Raw genomic sequence first — 19,755 nt, 5'->3', positions numbered from 1 at the left:
GCCACACCAGCCAGGGCCAAGGATTTTCTTTTTAAATCACTCATCTTCTAATATGTATAATTTATCATTTAAGACTTAATCACTTAGAAAATCACACAAAGAAAATTTGCCTTACAAAGATGAATCATGAGTATAATCAAAAACTCATGACAACTAAACTATAGAAAAACCTATTTAGAGATATTATTAATGAGATGATAAAACAAGGAACAATTTTTTTAGCAGTAAACTAAATCTAAGTGGGCAACACCTGAAGACCAGAAACAGTTAAATTAGGACTGAAAGAGATTGTGTAGGAAACTCATTTTCATTTTCATTACAAGCTCCTTTGTGTACTTGGTTTCTGACCATGTCCAAGTGTGTCTTTGAAAGAAATAAAGCCCTGGCTGGTGTGGCTCAGTGGATTGAACACCGGCCTACAAACCAAAGGGTCGCCAGTTCGATTCTCAGTCAGGGCACATGCCTGGGTTGCAGGCCAGGTCCCCAGTAACAGGCATGTGAGGGTCAACCACACATTGATGTTTCTCTCTCTCTAAAAAAAAAAATAAATAAAATATTTTAAAAAAAGAAAGAAAGAAAAATAGCAAACCAAATCCACTCACTTGCCACTGTTGGCCAGCTGCCTGAACTCCTTCACTGTCATGGCTTTTTTCTGGATGTTGTATTGAGTGAACAGTCCTGACTGCCCTGTGACCATCTGCTGAATCGGTGCCGGGATGAGCAAGTTATCAATGTCATCATAGCACTGCCTTGGCTTCCACTCCTTAGGAGGAATCACCTGAAAATAAAATAAAATGTTAGTGTGAAAATATTCCAAATAGTTATTTAGCTTGCATATTCCAGCAGAATACACGTGAGGAATCTGTCAGCATCTCTATGACAAATATGGGAAAGAACCATGAAGATTCAGATTAAGGAAAATGTTCACATTCTCCCAAATATGCACCTTACTGATAATGATTTTTTACAAAGCAAAAATTATTGAGGACTCACTATACCAAATACTATACTTGAATTAACTTCATTTTTTAGTTGATACTGTTAATGTCCCAATTTTAAATGTAAAATTGAGAGACAGAACTATAATAACTTCTAAAGATCAGGTACTACTTATAAAAATGAGAAAAAATAAGTAAATATTTGTTTAATATATATATTTTTTAACTTGTCTGAAGGTGACTGACAGTAATAGCTAAGTTAGTCATGCTACCAATTTACCTCCAAAGGTTTGTTCAGCACATCAGAAATATGTTTTCTCAACAAAAAATAAAAGACAATGAAATGTGCACTAGTCAATATATTTTTAACTACCTTTCACGCAATATGACAAACAGAGTGGTATGCTCGTAAATGTTTAACAACCAGCTTTCTGGGGAAGTTGGGGAAACCTTGACTTGGAACTTTTGCCTTTATCCATAGTAACCACTCCCACCATGGCCAATTTGAGCTTACCAGTATGACATCACTAAACATGGAGTAGGGGAAAGATGTGAACCATTAATACCAATATGCTTGTGTGAGGTGGCTCAGCCCACACTGTTTTCCCACAGTTACAGTACTGTCCCTTTCCCAATAGTCAAAAACACAACGTGCATACTGAGACTTCCTAGGAATGAGCCTTCCTAGTGCTGTGAGATCACACTATCCAATCAAAAAGTTGGTCATCAGTGTAGCCTCCGACTGCTTTATGAACAAAATGGGGAACTATGAACCAAAGAAAAGGGTTCTACAGAAAGCAACCACACAGGGTGTTGTGATCATAAATTCCTAACTGCCCAGATCATGGTAGGTAGTGTTACCCCAGGCATACAACTCTTTAGTGAAAGGTTTGTCTTTGCTTTAAGCAAACCCTGTCCGTTATCTCTGTGCCTCTGGGTTAACACACATTTGAAATATGCCATATCCACCCTCAAGAGAGCACATCATCTTGTTAACTATCCTGTAATCCAATCCCACCTTGCTTTTCTCACACCTCCACGTAATCTTCCTTAGTTCCCTCCTTAATTCCAAACGCATAAAAGAAGCTGCAAAACTGTTATTCTCTGGAGCATTTGAGATCTTGCTCCCCAGCACATGATGTCAGTTTGGCTCAAATATACTCTTACAAAAATGTTTTTAAAAAATTTGAATATAAGATGTCAAGCATAATAATAACTTAATTTTCATCAGCAATATGGGGACAGTACACATTTTATTTCCTCCAAGGTATACTAATTTAAAATGAGACAACAGATAACCATGCTACATGTTACTAAAAACACCTACTCAATACTTTAAAAGCATATGGATAATCATAACAAATGGCTATGGATAAACATACTTACTACATTTTCTTGAACACACATGAAAAGAGGAGGTTCTACTTAAGAGTGTTATAAATACTAACTTCTTCATCAGAACTAAGTCTGAATAATTCAAAAAAAGTAAAACATGGATTTGGGGTTGAGAATGGCTGTAGGGTTAGGGCTAATGTTCATGTTAGAGGTTAGGTTATGATTAGGGGTTAGGGTTAGGGTTAAAGTTAGGCTACATTAAGAATTGGGGTTAGAGTTAGAGGTTAGGTTGCTTTGGTTTTTGTTAGGAATAGATTAGAATTAGTGTTAGGGTTGGAGTAAAAGTTAAGGTTAGGGTTAAAATATACAGTTAAGTTTAGGGTTAGGGTAAGGGTTATAATTAGGGTTAAATTTAAAGTTAGGGTTAGGATTACAGGTTAGGATTATGGTTATGCATTAAATTAAAGTTAGGGTTAGTGTTAGGGTGAGTTTTAAGATTGGGGTTACAGATAGGGTTAGGTATGGTATTAGGGTTAGTTTTAAAGTTCAGTTTAGGGTTCACATCAAGAATAGAGTCAGTGCTAGAGTAACAATTAAATTTAGGTTTAGAATTAGGGTTACAATTAGATAATTTAAGGGGAAGGTTAGTTTTAGTTTTGGAATTAGGATTACAGGTAGGGTTATAATTACGATTATAGATTAGGATAAGAGTTGGGGTTAGGATTATGTAGGATTGGAATTGAGGTTAATATTAGTGTTAAAGTTAGGGTTAAAAATGGGTTTAGAGTCAGAGTTAGTTTTAGGGTTAAATTTGTGATTACCAGGTAGATTAGGGTAAGTATTAGATTTAGCATTAGGGTTAGTGTTAGGATTTAAGTTAGGATTGAGGTTAGGTATAGGTTTAAGGTTAGGGTTAATGTTAGAGGTTAGGTTAGGGTTGAGTTGGGGTTAGGACTAAAGTTGGGATTAGGTTTAGAAATAGGTTAAGGTTATAGTTAGTGTTAAAGTTCAGATGAGGTTTTGGGTTAGGAATAGGGTACAGGTAAACATTGGGTTAGGGTTACTATAAAGATTATGGTTAGATTAGGGTTAGGGTTAGGTATATGCTTAGGTGTAGAGTTAATGTTATGATTATAGGTTAGGGTTAGGACAAAAGTTAGAGTTAGGGTTAGTGTAGGATTAGGATCAAAGTTAGAATTGAGGATAGGCATATGTTTAAGTTTAGGGTTAGTGTTAGAGGTTAGCATAGGTTTGGGGTTAGGATTAGGGCTAGTGTTACAATTAAGTTTAGGTGTAGGGTTGGGGTTAGAAGTAAGGCTAGGGATTGGATTAGATTAGTGATAGGTTTATAGTAAGTGCTAGGGTTAGGGTTATGTTTAGGTTTAGGGTTAAATTTAGAATTTAAATGTTACAGTTAGGGTTAAGATTAGGCTTCATGTTAAGATGAGGGTCAGCTCTTTTTTAAAAAAATATTTTTTTATTATGGTAAAATACGTAGCATAAAAATTGACATCTAGACTGTATTCAGTGATATTAAGTACTTCATTTTGTTGTACAACCATCACCATCATCCACATCCACAATACTATTCATCTTATGAAAACTGAAACTCTATACCCATTAAAAAACTCTTTTGGCCCTGGCTGCTATGGCTCAGTGGATTGAGCACTGGCCTGAGAACCAAATGGATGACGGTTCGACTCCCAGTCAGGGTACATGCCTGGGTTGCAGGTCAGGTCCCCAGCAGCAGCCACATGAGAGGCAACCACACATTGATGTTTTTCTCTCCCTCTCTTTCTCCCTCCCCCTCTCTGAAAATAAATAAGTAAAATCTTTAAAAATTTTTTTTTTGATTTAAAGTTTATTTTGTCTATTTTGGGCAGATACAGGTTAGTTTTAAATTTAGGTTTAGGTTTAGAATTAGAATTAGGGTTAGGGGTAGAGTTGAGGGTTATGGTTAGTGTTAAGTGTTAGCAGTAGGTTAAAAGATAAAGTTAGGATTAGGGTTAGAGGTATGGTTAAGGTTAGAAAGTTAGTGTTAAGGTTAAGATTGAGGTTAGGTTTTGGGTTAAAATTAGGTTTAGTGTTAGAAGTTAGGTTACAATTTGGGATTAGGTAGGATTAAAGTTAGAGTAAGAGACATAGGGTTAGGTTTAGTGTTAAGGTGAGAAGTTAGGTTAGGGTTTGAGTTGGGGTAGGCATAGGATTCAGTTAATGTTGATGTTAGGATTAGTGTTAGAGTTAAGTTTAGGGTTTGAAAACTAAGGTTAGGTTTATGATTAGGGTTAGGTTTAGTATCAGGGTTAGATTTGAAGGAAAAATGAACAAAAAAACATGGATTTGTTCACAATCCTGCCTAAAAATAAATGTATCTAAAATGAAAATTAGTATTACATTTCAAGTTAAATATTTTCTTTTCTTGTGAAAAACAAGGCAGTTGCTTACCCAAAAAGTGAGTTTTGTGGCAAATTTTTCCCCAAATGTTAGAGAAGAAATACTATAAATTTATAAAAATCTAAATAGTACCAATAGTACCTTTGTAAATATCAAAGGTGCATGTATTAATTTGATTAAAGTATTCAAACAGAACTTTTAAAAATTCATAAGTTCAGGCCTGTAATAAAAATCTTATTTGGGGACTGTAATTTTATTTTATTTTTTTCTTTCAATTTTTTTTTGTATTGGTTTCAGGTAAACAGCTTAATGGTTAGACAAAAATATACTTTACGTAGTGGTCCTCCAATTATTTCCAGTACCCCAACTGGCACCATACGTACTAATCACAATTATTATTGACTATATTTCCTATGCTTTACTTACTTCCCCATGACTATTCTGTAACTACCAATTTGTACTTCTAGAGACTGTAATTTAAAATCTTAACACATTAGATATTCTTACACAGGAAATGGAAGTACAACATACTCAGGATTTTTAAAGATTCCAAAATTAAACCTTTTTTTTTTTTTTATCCTCACCAGAGAACATTTTTTTCATTCCTCTTTAGAGAGAGAGGAAGGGAGAAAGGAAGGAAGAGAGAGAAACATCATGCAAAAGAGAAGTATCGAGTAGTTGCCTCGTGTATACACTTGGACCAGGGATTGTATGCAACCCTACTGGGGACCAAACCCACAACCCAGGGATGTGCCCTGACAGGGAATCAAACCCACAACCCTTCATTTACAGGACAATGGTCCAACCAACTGACCACATCAGCCAACACTAAACTTTTATATTGAATGAATCAAATGAAGGAAACACATTACTCCTAAAAAGTTTACCTTCTTGATTATATCAAAATAAAAATATGTATTTTATATTAGCATTTTCCCAACCCCAGCCCAAGCTCAACAGCCAGTAGAAAATTTTTGACTAAAACCTGTATTTGCACTACTTAAGATCAATTGCTATTACTACCATCTACCTACTGAGGAAAGAGCTAGAGGAAGAGTAGTGCTTCATATAATCTTTCTTCACCTTGAGGGCATAGATGGCTATGTGCACTTGCTAGGCTATTCCTGAAACTACATAATGTGCGTAATCTATGGCTCAGGGGAGCCCGTGTCCAGATTATTGTTCTGGAAGAATTCCATCCATTTTATATATAATAATGGTTCATCAAAATCTTCCTCACAAAAACAATACAAGCTTTACATTTAAGGAGGTAGTCACTCTTTTCACTTCCCCAACTTGAGCACCAACTTTATAGATAAAAAGTTAGGGTATAAAACCTCTTATTCTAGAAACACAAGTTAAATCTAAAATATAAATCTAAAAGATGTTGGTAAAAGAAAAAACAAGACAGACTATAATCTCAGGCCAAAGTCACATCTGGAGGAACTGAAGAACTACTCAACTATTTTCTTCAACTTATAAATTATAAATCAAAGCCAATACATTAATTGGTGCACTAACAAAGACTCTCATGGTTGGCTCTGTTCCCCAGGGCTAGCCCTCAAAATAAACTAGCAACATTAATAGCTTTGATTTTTACAATTTGATATGATTTGATAGTTTTATACATTTATATTTCTGCAACGCCCAGAAAAAGAGGGAAAGTAGGTGAAACTGAGTTTATGTGACTTGATAGAAAAGTTGACAAAGATGACTAAAAACAAACATCTCATTGTATTCCTAACATAAGTAAAAGGAAAGTATCACAAGTTAAATAAATGAATACATCCAACATGCTCAATGAGTCTCACTTTTAAAAGTCTGGACTCAGGTGTGTTTTGTTCAACATTCAAAAAACTAATTGTACAATAGTTCTCATTAACTTCATTCTGTTCCATGATGCCAAAGGCGGCACAGGTGCACTTGTGCCTGATAATTCTTGTGAGGGTAGCTGCTGCTTCCTGTTCTCATGTTATTAAACATGCCACCCTGCCACAGGACATTCACTAATCTCAGTGGAACACAATATGATGTATGTTTTCAAGAAACAAAGGGAGAGAAGAACAGGACAAAGGACTGCATTCAGAACCCAAAGAAGGGGACAGTCACCCCCGACTCCCCTCCACCCAAATAAAGTTCTTGCTAACCCATTGCGAGTTTATGATCAAAATTGTGTTTGCCAAATGACTCTGAAATGATTATCATTCTCTTCAACTAAAGTATGAACTACTCGCTCTGGCTGGTGTCGCTCAGTGGATTGAGCACCAGCCTGCAAACCAAAGGGTCACTGGTTTGATTCCCAATCAGGGTACATGCCTGGGTTGCGGACCAGGTCCCCAGTAGGGGGTGCACCAAGAGGCAACCACACATTGATGTTTCTCTTCCTTTCTTTTTCCCTCCCTTTTCCTCTCTCTAAAAATAAATACATAAAATCTTTAAAGAATGACTACTCTCTTCCAAAATAATCTGGAAGTGTTGAGGTTCCAGAAATGGGATGTTTTAAAGAACTAACCCAATAAAGTGGTTAAACTAAAAAATCACTCATCTGAGAAATTCATTATAAACCGTTACTTTCTCTGTTTTATCTTCCTTTTTAATCTCTCACCCACCCCTAATAAATCTTCATTCAACTTGATTTCTTCAAATTTTAAATCTTTTCTAGGAGGTACCTGAACCATCCATAAAGGAATGACACACTTCAGGGGACAAATGTCAGAACAGTCCATGAATTGGGTTACTAGCAGCAGCAGCCATAATGCAGTAGGAGGACTTGAACATGGACTCCTGCAGTTCTGGAAGCTCTCTCTTCAACTACTCTCTGCTCTCAAAGCTACAGAACTTTCCCACAGAGATGGGGATTCCAAGAAGAACTTGAGACCCAGCCACAGTCAAGTGGGCTCTGGGAGAGCTCAGAAACTTATGTGGTGATGCCAACAAATCTACAGAAACCCAGATTATGAATTTAACATTTAGAACAATAATGAAATGAAATAAATGCTATAAAATAAATTCTTCTAAGGGAAACTTTTCAATTGAAATAGATTTCCAGTATGGAAGGGGCACAAAGTCCATCTCAAGTTGAAGTCAAAGGAGACAATCTCTCACTTTCAAAGCTCTAACTTTGGGCCCATAGGTACAAACCTGCAATACAGTCCTTCGGGCCTTTGTAACCACTCCTATGACTCTGAGCATATCACAGTTACCCCTGGAAGGACTCCCTGCTGCTGCTCCGCCTCCCCCAACAAAGTCATTCTTCACATAAGAGCCATTGTGATCTTTACAAACCAATACCACAAAATAATGAGTAATCAAACTAACAGCTACCATGTCCTCCTCTCCTTGGCTTTAAGATGCTGGTGCTTCCCACTGCACTTCCTACAGCTGGACAAGCCCATTACCATTTGGCCCCTTCCAGGGCTCTTACCCTACCACCCTCTTCCCTTGTGCCCAGCTCCACAGACCCCCCTCCTATTCCTCTCATACATGACGCTCAAATCAGCCTCCAGGTCTCTGGACTTGCTATACTTTCTGTCCCCACATCTTGAAAGGCTGGTTTCTTTACACTGTTTGGGTTCCTGCTTGAATGTCCTTAACTTACTACCCTAAGATGCTACCACTTGAATATAAGGTCCATAAAGGCAGGAACTTGTTCTGCTCCACCCCCCACCTCCTCCCATGTGTGGTACAGTGCCTGGTACCTAGTAAGCACACTCCACCCTTGGTGAACAGATAACTATAAACAAAATAAAATAGGCAAATCTTTAAGAAAAAGAAAGCAGATTGTTGCCCAGGGCTGGATGCATAGCAGGGAATATAGACTGACTGCTAATAAATATAGCTTCTTTTGGGGGTGAAGACAAGTTTTGGAATTAGGTATGGGTAATGAACTGATGATGTTCTGTGAATATACAAAATACCATTGACTTGCACACTTTAAATGGAATTATATGGTGTGTGAATTCTATCTCAATAAATCTGTTAAAAAAATTTTTAGAGAGAAAGAAAAATATAGAATGAAAAAAGAGAAGAGGGAGAAAAGGAAGAATAGGAGGAAGGAGGGAGGGGAGTAGTAGTTAAGCTTCAGATTAATAACTGTCCTCTATGGGAAACTGACAAAAGCTATGAATACCCTCACTCCTCTAAAACTCATATATCGATCCTTTTGGTTTCTATGAACTGTTTTTGGTTTAAAAAAAAAAATAAGATAGTTATTCTTTGAAGAAATCAAATGCTCCCTCCATATGGATTAACCAGAACAAAGACTTTACAAATACCTTCCTCTGGAAGAAACAATTCCCACAACATGAAGATTAAGAGCATAACTGAAAGGCCACGTTATCATTCTGATTTAAAGGATCTGAGGAGAATAACCTTTGCAAGACCAGCACGGTGGGCTCCCTTAGACTCCATGTATGCAAGGTACTTGTTGAACTCCCGGAATTCCTCCATGGAAGGTCTGAAGGTCATGATCTTACAGCTGGGATTCAGACGACTCTCTGCCTCTGCCACCTCCATGGTGGCTGGGGTATTCTCTGCAGAGAGAAGGACATGGTCATCAGCAATGAATTATTACAGGGTTAAGATTGGTGATCATTTCTCCCAAATGGCATGTAAGCTCATCCAGCAACACATCTTTTATTTATTTACTATTCCCTCTACCATCCTATTATCCCTCATCTCTTTCTGGACTGCTGGGGGGGGGCGGGGGCGGGGGGTGGGGGGGATGGATACTGCCTCTAGTCATTCTTCCTCTCAAGCTTTTATTCTTGGCATTGAATCACTGACCTAGTTATTATCACTGGCCTCCTCAAAATCCTTCCTAGTAAGAATGAATTTTCTCACTTTGCAAGTGAGTAAAAGTGTTGTTTCTATGCACCAGTTCTGAAATAGACTCTCTCATACACACACATGTATAAAGGCCCAGTCTAGACTAAGTAGAATATGAACAATGTTTAACATCCCCAGCAGAGTTTTACTCAGGTGTGCTTCCACTTGTCATCATGGTTTCCTATAATAGTCGGTAACTAGGCTAAAGTACTAGAGACACAGAAAGGGGTAAGGTTTATCTTCATACAAGCTCACTGACTAGAGGCCAAACAAACTGCAATGCAAAACTGTGCACAGGAAGGAATAACTAATGCCACCCGGGTTACTCAAAAAGGGATAGAATTAAGACTTATAAGATGGCACAGGAGTTTGCCAGATGACAGAAAGAACAGTCCTAGCGGCAGAAATATTTGGAACTATTGAGGTATGGAGAAGGGAGATTAGTTTGTCTGGAGCTTAGAAAGAAAAAATTCCAGGGGATCAAAGTAGGAAAGTAAGCAGTAGGCTACGCTGTAAAAACACATACTTAATCTTTCCATCAATAAATAGGTGATTCCTCAACAAACATTTATTGAACACCAGCACAGGGAACTCAAAGGTGAATAAGAAGCACTGGTGTGCCTGCCGCAAGGAAGGAGTCCCACCCATCCCACTTTCAGATGCAGTAATATGTCTGACATCCACCAGCTCAAACCACAAATCCTCTCAAAACAAAACTTTCCTTTTATTGTTTTTTTTTTAAATAAATTTAATCTGCCTGTCAAAAAAGACATTGAGAAATGAGGGATGGAGTAGATAAAGGGAAAACATGTAACGGGATAACAGTAGGTTAAAACAGATCAGGGTTACAAATAAAGATGTGGTCACCATTCATTTAAGGTTTAAAAGTATCTGTCTCACCAAGTACATGTGAGGAAAATGACCTACATCAAAATTAAATTCTGTCACCTTTTCACTAATCTAATCAGCAAGGAGATACATTAATACACAGCAGAAAGTATCCTGTATTCTCCCTGACAATGGGAGAAGGCACGCAAAAGATAAAATCTTCCAGGCCACTTCCCCACCCACTTACACAGGTACACATGCCCAAATCCATGGGCTGCAGGATGGAAGTCTCACCTCTCTACAGGTTATGCATGACCCTTTAGAGGTGTCCACATCAGTCCCTTGCATAATTATCATAGCCTTGCACAACAGCCTGCATTATACCTTGTGCTTCAGCAGTACTAATTTGTGCTTCTCTGAACAAGTACAGCTATCTATGCCTTTGCCCTAATTATTTCCTCCTATTGGAGCATCCTTTACCTGTTTCCCTACCTGGCAAACTCCTGCCCGCTGTCGAGATTCCCAACCCTCTGGAGCAGGCCTATATGATCCATCTGTGTGTTTTGACCTCCCTTCCTGCATTCCTCTTATAGCATTGCCTGTCCCAATCTACACTGGCACTTCTGACACTTCTGGCACTTCTGACCACACAATGAACTCTAAGCTTCTCGAAGAAATGGCAAATTATCCATCTCTTTAAACCCTAACATCCAGTCTGCAATCCAGCCTGGCCCATAATATCTGCTACAATAACTATTTGCTAACTAAATGAAGGAATAAATGCCAAAATGTTACTAAAGTACTTATATAAAATAACACCAAATGCAGAGAAAGGAAAACATTGGTCCCAAACACAGAAAGGTTACTTATAAAACAGATTCATTTGCCTGACTGGTAAAGAAAAATAGAATATAAGTATCTGAGCAGTGAGAAAGTAGATGTCCCCAGATTACCTTTGTAGAAACATTTGGTACAGGGAAGGCAGCCTTACTTTCCCTGTGGCCAAAAAATAACAGTGGTCTGCATATTTCTCTAAGCAGAGGAAGAAGCCCCTAGAAAAGGAACTAGAAATCCAGGCAGTCACTGAACAAGTAGTTACAACTGCCAAAAAGCTGAGGGGGGCACTCAGGAAGGAATGAAACCAAACCCTAACAGTAGCGGAGTAGCGCAGACAAGAAATAAGTGCTCTGAAGAAGAAATCCAGCTAAGGGGATAGAGCACAAAGAGGAGGGGGAGTTATTTTATACAGGGGAGGCATTTCAGAGGCCTAAAGCATGCAGATATTTGGATGACAAGCAGTATAGGCTGAGGCAAGAGCAAGAAGCCTCTGGGGCTCTTCAAAGGAATAGTAAAAAAGTGAGTGTAACTGGAACTAGGTATAGCAAAGGAGAGAATGGTAAGAGAGGAGATTGGGGATTGGGATGGGGATGAGAGAAGAGACAGGGAGAAACGGTGTTTGGTGTTTACTGTGAGTGAGAGGGCAAGTCATCTTGACCCTTCCTTTCTCGTACATTCCCATTTGTGATACTCTAATATGCATTTCTATTCAAGGAGATGACACTACTTTCCAAGGAAACTGTTCTGGAGTATTTTCAGCAGAAAAGTGAGCAGGTTCATCACTCTAGCTGTTGTATCAAAAAAGGACAAGGTTGGAAGCAAAGAAGAAATTTACACCAATCCAGGCAAGATAAAATGATGACATGGACCAGTGGTAAACAGTGAGAAGTGGTCAGGTTGAAGATACATTCTGAACAAAATTTTCTGACAGAAGTGAGAGAAATAGGGATCAAGAGTTTTGGTCTAAAAAACAGAACTGTGGCTCTGACAAGAAACTGAAGCAATGAGACTAAGATATGCAGCAAATTAGTAGTAATCAGAATTAAATCTCAGCCCTTGACCTGGTTTGCTCACTGGTCTGTGGAATATGCTTTGCTTCTTCCCAGTGTTACTACCTTCATTACACAGAATGTTCTACCTGCAATCAGATGCATATTCTGAAGGCCTACTTAGCTTATGTTTTAGACCTTTTCAATCTATAAAGTTTAAATTGAATCAATAAAAATTATACAATCATCATAAAATTTAAAATGTTAAAAAAAATTTAAATGTTAAAGCACCTAAAAATTTAATGTTAATTTCACCACTCAAAACTTTGCCAATATGACAGGCAAAAAAAGTCTGCTGTTAAGTTTCATTTCTTTGATTATCAGTAATACTGATCACTTTTGAATATTTATAACCATTTTCATTTCATTTTACCTACTTATTTTCTTTAACCTTAAAAGGTAATTTATTTTCTGTTCCTTAAATTTTTCCTAGTACACATTTATCATTTCATTATTAAACTTAATAATGTTAGAATCAAATTCCCAGCACCTCTTCTTTCTCTTTTTCCTTTATTTTTCTGAGGCAAGCACAAAAGTAGATTTGAAATGCTCTTGCAATAATGTTTCCTAGTCAGAGAAGGGCTGTAACATTTTGCAAGAAGCTTCTGTATGATTTTCAGCTAAAAGTGATGTAATAATGATTTTTTTCAATGCTACACCTCTTTAGAGACTGAGTCCCCGGTGAGTGACAACAGTATCTTCGTTATTTTGCTTCTATAGAGCTGGCCTCGATGTTTTTGAGACCTAGACCAAAAAACTGTATTTATAGAAAGTACCCTAAGAATTTTTTTCCTTAATGAACTAAAGATCTTTTTCATTAAGTAAAGAAAAGTCTAGCACTAATTCAGACTTATATAACTCTCCCATGCTTCTTATCTGTAAATTTTACCTTATCATGAAGGAAAAACATCTATTCTCCTTACTCTTTATATATCTTTACTTGGCTGAAGCTTTTTCCTGCTAAATATAAATCTATACCCTATTGTGCTTTCCTTGTATAGTTACTGTGAGTAAAAACTGATGGCTCTCATCTTATTAGTATTAGTTTCTAAGAAGAGGCCTGCCTCAGAACTGGTCATAGAACTGAGCACCAAGGTTCAGGCCAAGCAGGTGCTACTATCCTTCTCTACTCCAGTTCCTTGTGCTAAGTTCACTAGAGGCAGAGCCTAGGCCATGCCGAGGCAACTGGAAGCCTGGCCTTTCAGTTTCAAAACTGCGGCTCATCCATTTGGGTCTGACAGAGAGTCAAGGAAGCATTTGCTTTCAGACTGCTTTGGCCAGGCATTGTTATGGGTTGAATTGTGTCCCCCAAAAAGATATGTTGAAACCTAACCCCCAATACCTATTAAAGTGACCCTATTTAGAAACAGAGTCTTTAAAAATGTAAACATGAGGTCATACTTGGTTAGGGTGGACCCTAGTCCAGTATCACTGGTGTCCTAAAAAGAGGAAAAGACAGACACAGAGGGAGGAACTCAATGTGCTGATAGAAGCAGACTAGACATATAGCTGCAAACCAAGGAATACCAGCAATCACAAGAAGCTGAGAAAAAGGCAGAGAACAAATTCTCCCCTAGACCCTTTACAGAAAACACGGGCCTATGACACCTTGTCTTTGGCTTCCTAGTCTCCAGAATCCTAAGAGAATACATTTCTCTCATTTTAAGCCATACATTTTTACGCTAATTTGTTGCAGCAGCACTAGGAAACTAATGCAGGCATATAGGGCCAGACTGGAGGAAAAGATGTAGAATGACACATTGCATATAATCCAGCTTTATCAACAGTGAAGCTCGTAATACTCTGAGACTTGGGTGGAAAAGGGAAGTGGCAGGCCACCTTGAAAACTCTACATTAGCCATAAGTGCACCTATTCAGATATTGAGCTACAATAGGTCATCGGGCTTTGCCATAGGCCTAGGTCTGTACGTTAAAAAGCAAGACAGCAAAGAAAAGCCCTTAGTCCGCTGGTCATTTTTGCCTGACCCAGGCCTTACTCAGCTCCCAGAGGCCTGGGCAACTTTGCTTTATCCTTTTGGTCCCGCAATCCCAAAGGTCGCCAGATCAATTCCCAGTCAGGGCACATGCCTGGGTTGCTGGTCAGGTCCCCAGTTGAGGGTATGCAAGAGGCAACGGATGCATTTGATGTAGCTCTCTGTATCTCTCACGCATTGTTTCTCTCCATCTCTTTCTCCCTTTCCCTCTTTCTAAAAATAAATGAAATATTTTTTAAAAAAAGAAAGGAATGTACAAGATGTGACTGAAACATGTTGTTCCAGAAAGCTTGCTTGGATAGCACTTCAAAACTAACATCAGTACAGAAAAAACTAGACTTCATGTGTCCCCTGATACGGTGTACTGAGAAAGACACACCACCACTGAGAGGGCATGTCAGTTACAGGGCTATTCCTACCAAAAATGTACAGCCTAAATCTAATCATGAGGAAACATCAGAAAAGGCCAAATTAAGTGACATTCTTAAAAATAAGTGGTTTTTAAAAAAAGTGGTTTGTACTCTTCAAAAAAGTCAAGGTCATGAAAGACAAAGAAAGAACAGTTCTTGACTAAAAAAGACTGATAATGTATTATGTGATTCTCGGATCCTGGACCAAAAAACAAAACAAAACAAAAAAATTTCTCTTTTCTTTTCCTAAAGAATATTAGTGGGACAAATGTTAAAATTTGAACAAGATCTGTAGATTAGATAATAATATTGTATCAAGATTAATATCCTGATCTTGAGAAACACACTGTAGTTAGAGAATGTCCCTGTTCTGGGGAATATATGATGATGTAGTTATGGGTAAAGAGGTATTACATCTTTCAAATGGTTCAGAAAACAATATGTATGTACATATACACACATAGTAACAGAGAATAAAAGCGAGATCAAGAAAGTGATAGGCATGAAAAAACTTAAACATTTGGGAAATCTGGATGAAGGGTATGGGGAACATCTTTGAATTTTTTGACAAATTTTCTGTAAATCTGAATTTATTTCAAAATAAAAGTTAAAACAACTAATGGGAGTCACATCAAAAGGACATAAGAACTTTATAGGAAAAAATAGCCTTGGTGGCCCTGTACAGGGTATGAGAGCCTGATTGGGATAGAGGGCACCCTTGTAAGTACAGCACTAGCACGGGGATTGGATAATGCTGGCTGATAACAGGAGCCAAGTTTCTCACTGGCAGAGAAAGTAATTTACAAATATAGAGAGGGAGGGAACTAGTGCTAACCTATGATATTATTTTGGAATTTAGAGATATTGGTGTAAACTCATGATATGTGTGTATATGTGTGTACATGTGTATACATAGAAAATTCCTCAGCTGTGCCCACTGAGAGGTCTTGCGAGCAGTAACACTCCAGTAGCAATGAGCTCTCAAATACTGGTTTCGAAACACCATTCTCCACTAAGAGGAACGAGGGCTTCTTGGATAAAAGACTGATTCCAGATCAGGGCAAGAAAAAGTACAAAGTTGGCCTGAAATATCTTGTTCCAGAAAGTTAAAAAAAAAAAAAAATACTCAAGCCCTGGCTGACGTGGCTCAGGTCAATTGAGTGCCAACCTGTGAACCAAAAGGTCTCTGGTTCAATTCCGGGTTGGCGCACATGCCTGGGTTGCAGGCCACATCCCCTGTAGCAGGAGCGTGAGTGGCAACCACACATTGATGCTTCTCTCTTCTTTCTCCTTCCCTTTCCCTCTCTCTAAAAATAAATATATATAATCTTTTTTAAAATACTCAAAAAATAAGGAGGATAGAATTAAGTAACAGTCAACCTGAAGGACTTTTTCTTTGGCTAAATCTGGGGAAAATTGACTATCAAAACAAATAATGATAGTAATGAACTATAATCAATTAAATAAAACAACAAAACGAGTCCATAGTGAAATAAATATACTACAAAATATTTTTAAATCCATAAGTCAGTAATATTCCCTTTTTAAAGAAAGCATCAATCACCACTGGAATGCATCAACACATCACTCCAAATATTTATAAATGAAGAGAAGGAATTAAGCCCTTATCTTGACTTTCTTGAACAAACAGTATTTTAGCATAAGCAAAGAATTCAGGTGGAAAGTTTCTTTTTTTATAGAAAAAGTCTAGTTATTAAATGCAGAAGAAAAAACAGAATTACATGATCACCATTTTTTAATAATACAATCCCTATTCAAATAAAGAATCTAGGGAAACATCATTAATGGATGCTAAAATCATGAGGCAACAAGTTAACAGGAAGTGTTAAAATGGAGGAATCAGGGTCATTATTAGTGGAATAAGCAGACATGATAGAAGCAATGGAAAATACGTAGCATCACTTACACTCATTCTCACTTTAAAAAGTAAATCAGAATCTAAACTGAATAATTAAAGCCAACTCCTTGTTTTCAAGAAATACAGGGGTTACAGAGACAAAGTTAACACCACCACAAGAGAACAATATGCAAATCCTGAGAGTCTACATTTCACAAATAAATGAAGAGAGTGGAAGGAGTGCAGGGAGGGAGTCCAGCAAGGGTGAGAACAAGGGACTACTACAGAATAAAAGACAATAACTATGAATAAAAACTACACACATCAATGACTGGTCACCAGATATTTACATAGGAAAGCACTAGAGTAATGCAAAAAGAAGGAAAATACAATTAAAAGAAGAATACCTTGCTCACTTGGGCAGCACATACACTAAAATTAGGTGGACACAGAGAAGATTAACATGGTTCCTGCACAAGATGACATGCAAAATTGTGGAGCACGCCATATTTTTTTAATAAAAATAAAAAAATAAAAGAGCAATAGCACAACTAGAACAAAGTATCTTTAATATGCTTTATATGTACACATATACATATCTGTACTCTGCTGTGTTATGAACATGAGGATATCCTCATTTAAAAAGCATAGAAAGACAAATACCATATAATCTCACCTTTAAGGGGAACCTAATCAACAAAACAATCAAGCAAGCAAAATATAATCAGAGACACTGAAATTAAGAACGGTCTGACAGTAACCAGAGGGGAGGTGGGAGGGGATAATGGGGGGAATGGGAGGAAGGGTTTTCAGGAACAACTATAAAGGACACATGGACAAAACCAAGTGGAGGTGGAATCAGGACAGGGAGGTGGGGATGGCTGGGGTTGGGGGGAATTGTAGAGGATAAATGCAGACAACTGGACTTGAATAACAGTAAAATAATTTTTTTAAATGGCATAAATTAAAACATGAAACCTTTTAGATTCAACAGGAAACACTTTTTCTGTCTACCCTACTACTCTTTTTAATTTTATTTATTTATTTTTAGAGAGAGAATAAGGTAGGGAGGAAGAGAGGGAGAAAAATGTCAATGTGTGTAAGAAACGCCAATTGGTTTCTTGCACGCCCCAGCCAAGGGCCTGTTGCACAACCCAGGCATGTGCCCTGACTGGGAATTGAACCAGTGACCTTTGGCTTTGTGCAACAATGCCCAACCAACTGAGCCATTCCAATCAGGGCTGCCCTATTATTTTAAACTTGCAAAGTTCAGTGGCTGAATGTCAAAGTTCCTTTATCACTAAACAGATTACATTAAATAGGCAATTATACTAGTGTCCCCCTTATCCCCAAGAGGCACATTCCAAGACCCCTAGTGGATGCTGGAAATGGTGGATAGTACCAAAACCTATATATACAACTTTTGTCCTATATATATGTAACTATGATAAAGTTTAATTTATAAATTAGGCACAGTAAGAGATTAAAAATAATAACTAATAATAAAACAATAATTATAACAATATATGTTGTAGTAAAAGTTATTTGAATGTGATCTCTCTCTCAAAATATCTTATTGTACTGTATGGATAGCGTGGATACACTGGATAAAGGAATGATTCACATCCTGGGTAGGACAGAGTAGGATGGCATGAGATTTCATCATGCTACCCAGAAAGCTGCACAACTTAAAACTTGTAAATTGTTTTTTTCAGGAATTTCCCATTTAACATCTTCAGACCATGGTTCACCACGGATAATTAAAACCACAGAGAGTGATAGAGGATGACTACACGAATATTTTTTTTTAAGATTTTATTTATTTTTAGAGAAGAGGGGAGGCAAGGAGAAAGAGAGGGAAAGAAACATGGATGTGTGAGAAAGACATGGATCAGTTGCCTCTCACACAATGCCCACTGGGGACCTGGCCCATAACCCAGGCATGTGACATGACTAGAAATCAAACCTACGACCTTTCAGTTCACAGGTTGGCACTCAATCCACTGAGCCACACCAGCCCGGGTAGGCCTACTGTATTAAAAAATGCAGGGTAGACAATTCTATTCAGTCATTGCATATGCAACACTATAACCACCTATTTATTAGAAATCTTATTATCTTTTCCCCTGGGATAAAGTTTCCATTCATCTCTAACAATACAATGACCAGCAAGCATGTTGATTAATTAAGCCATGACCAAATCCTTATGTTGAAGCACCAACCTTAACAAAAGGTTACTGTCACAGATGACAGTTACTCTGTGTTCTAGCAATGAAACTACACTGACATCACAGTTTACCCCCTTACAACATAACAGGTGCTCTGAGACAAAGAAAAATGGCCCAAATGAAAAAAAATATCAGAAAAAGAACTAAGTGACAAGGAGGTAGCCAACCTATCAGATACAGATTTCAAAACACTGGTAATTAGGATGTTCACAGAAATGGTTGCATACAGACGCAAAATAGAGGAAAAAGTGAAGGCTATACAAAGTGAAATAAAGGAAAATGTACAGGGAACCAACAGTGAAGGGAAGGAAAACAGGACTCAAATCAACTATTTGGAACAGAAGGAAGAAATAAACATTTAACCGGAACAGAAAAAAGAAACAAGAATTAAATGAGGAGAGCTTGGATGGTGTGGCTCAGTGGACTAAGCTCCAGCCTACAAATCAAAGAGTTGTCAGTTCATTTCTGAACCAGGGCACATGCTTGGGTTGCAGACCAGATCAGGCCCCCAGTAGGGGGCTCAAAAGAGGCAACCACACATTAATGTTTCTCTCCCTCTTTTTCTCTTTACCTTCCCCTCTCTCTAAAAAATAAATAAATAAAATATTATAAGTAAATAACTAAATAAATAAGGAGAGGATTAGGAACCTCTGGGATAACTTTAGACATTCCAACATCCAATTCATAGGGGTACCAGAAGGAGAAGAGGAAGAGCAAAAAATTAAAAACTTATTTGAAAAAATAATGAAGAACTTCTTCAATCTGGCAAAGAAAACAGACTTCCAGAAAAGTCCAGGAAGCTGAGTCCCACAGAAACTGGACCCAAGGAGGAACACACAAAGACACATCATAATTAAATTACCCAACATTAAAGATAAAGAGAGAATCTTAAAAGCAGCAAAAGAAAAGGAGACAGTTACCTACAAAGAAGTTCCCATAAGACTAGCAGCTGATTTCTCTAAAGAAACCTTACAGGCAAGAAGGGGCTGGAAAGAAGTATTCGAAGTCATTAAAGCAAAGACCTATATCCAAGATTACTCTATCCAGCAAAAGTATC

The 19,755-nt window shown here is 37.7% G+C and overlaps 1 protein-coding gene and 2 non-coding genes across 3 annotated transcripts in view; 1 reads left to right on the top strand and 2 right to left on the bottom strand.

The window, feature by feature from the left end:
- KDM4C (lysine demethylase 4C) overlaps window positions 1-19,755 on the bottom strand; it is a 366,544-nt gene that overhangs the window by 320,151 nt on the left and 26,638 nt on the right. The window contains exons 2-3 of the mRNA XM_024558285.3: window positions 9,039-9,199; window positions 603-778 (exon numbers count right to left, since the gene is read on the bottom strand). Coding sequence (XP_024414053.2) covers window positions 603-778; window positions 9,039-9,182 — 320 coding nt within the window. The 5' untranslated portion in view covers window positions 9,183-9,199. The remainder of the gene's footprint in view (window positions 1-602; window positions 779-9,038; window positions 9,200-19,755) is intronic.
- On the bottom strand, window positions 1,164-1,289 carry LOC112302940 (small nucleolar RNA SNORA19). The gene has a single exon (XR_002974608.1). It is a non-coding gene; the product is annotated as a small nucleolar RNA SNORA19 (small nucleolar RNA).
- LOC112302930 (U6 spliceosomal RNA) lies at window positions 16,879-16,984 on the top strand. The gene has a single exon (XR_002974602.1). It is a non-coding gene; the product is annotated as a U6 spliceosomal RNA (small nuclear RNA).

The sequence above is a fragment of the Desmodus rotundus genome, chromosome 1 (genome assembly GCF_022682495.2).
Source record: "Desmodus rotundus isolate HL8 chromosome 1, HLdesRot8A.1, whole genome shotgun sequence".
NCBI classification, from domain to species: domain Eukaryota; kingdom Metazoa; phylum Chordata; class Mammalia; order Chiroptera; family Phyllostomidae; genus Desmodus; species Desmodus rotundus.
This window is presented reverse-complemented; position numbering and strand designations above follow the sequence as displayed.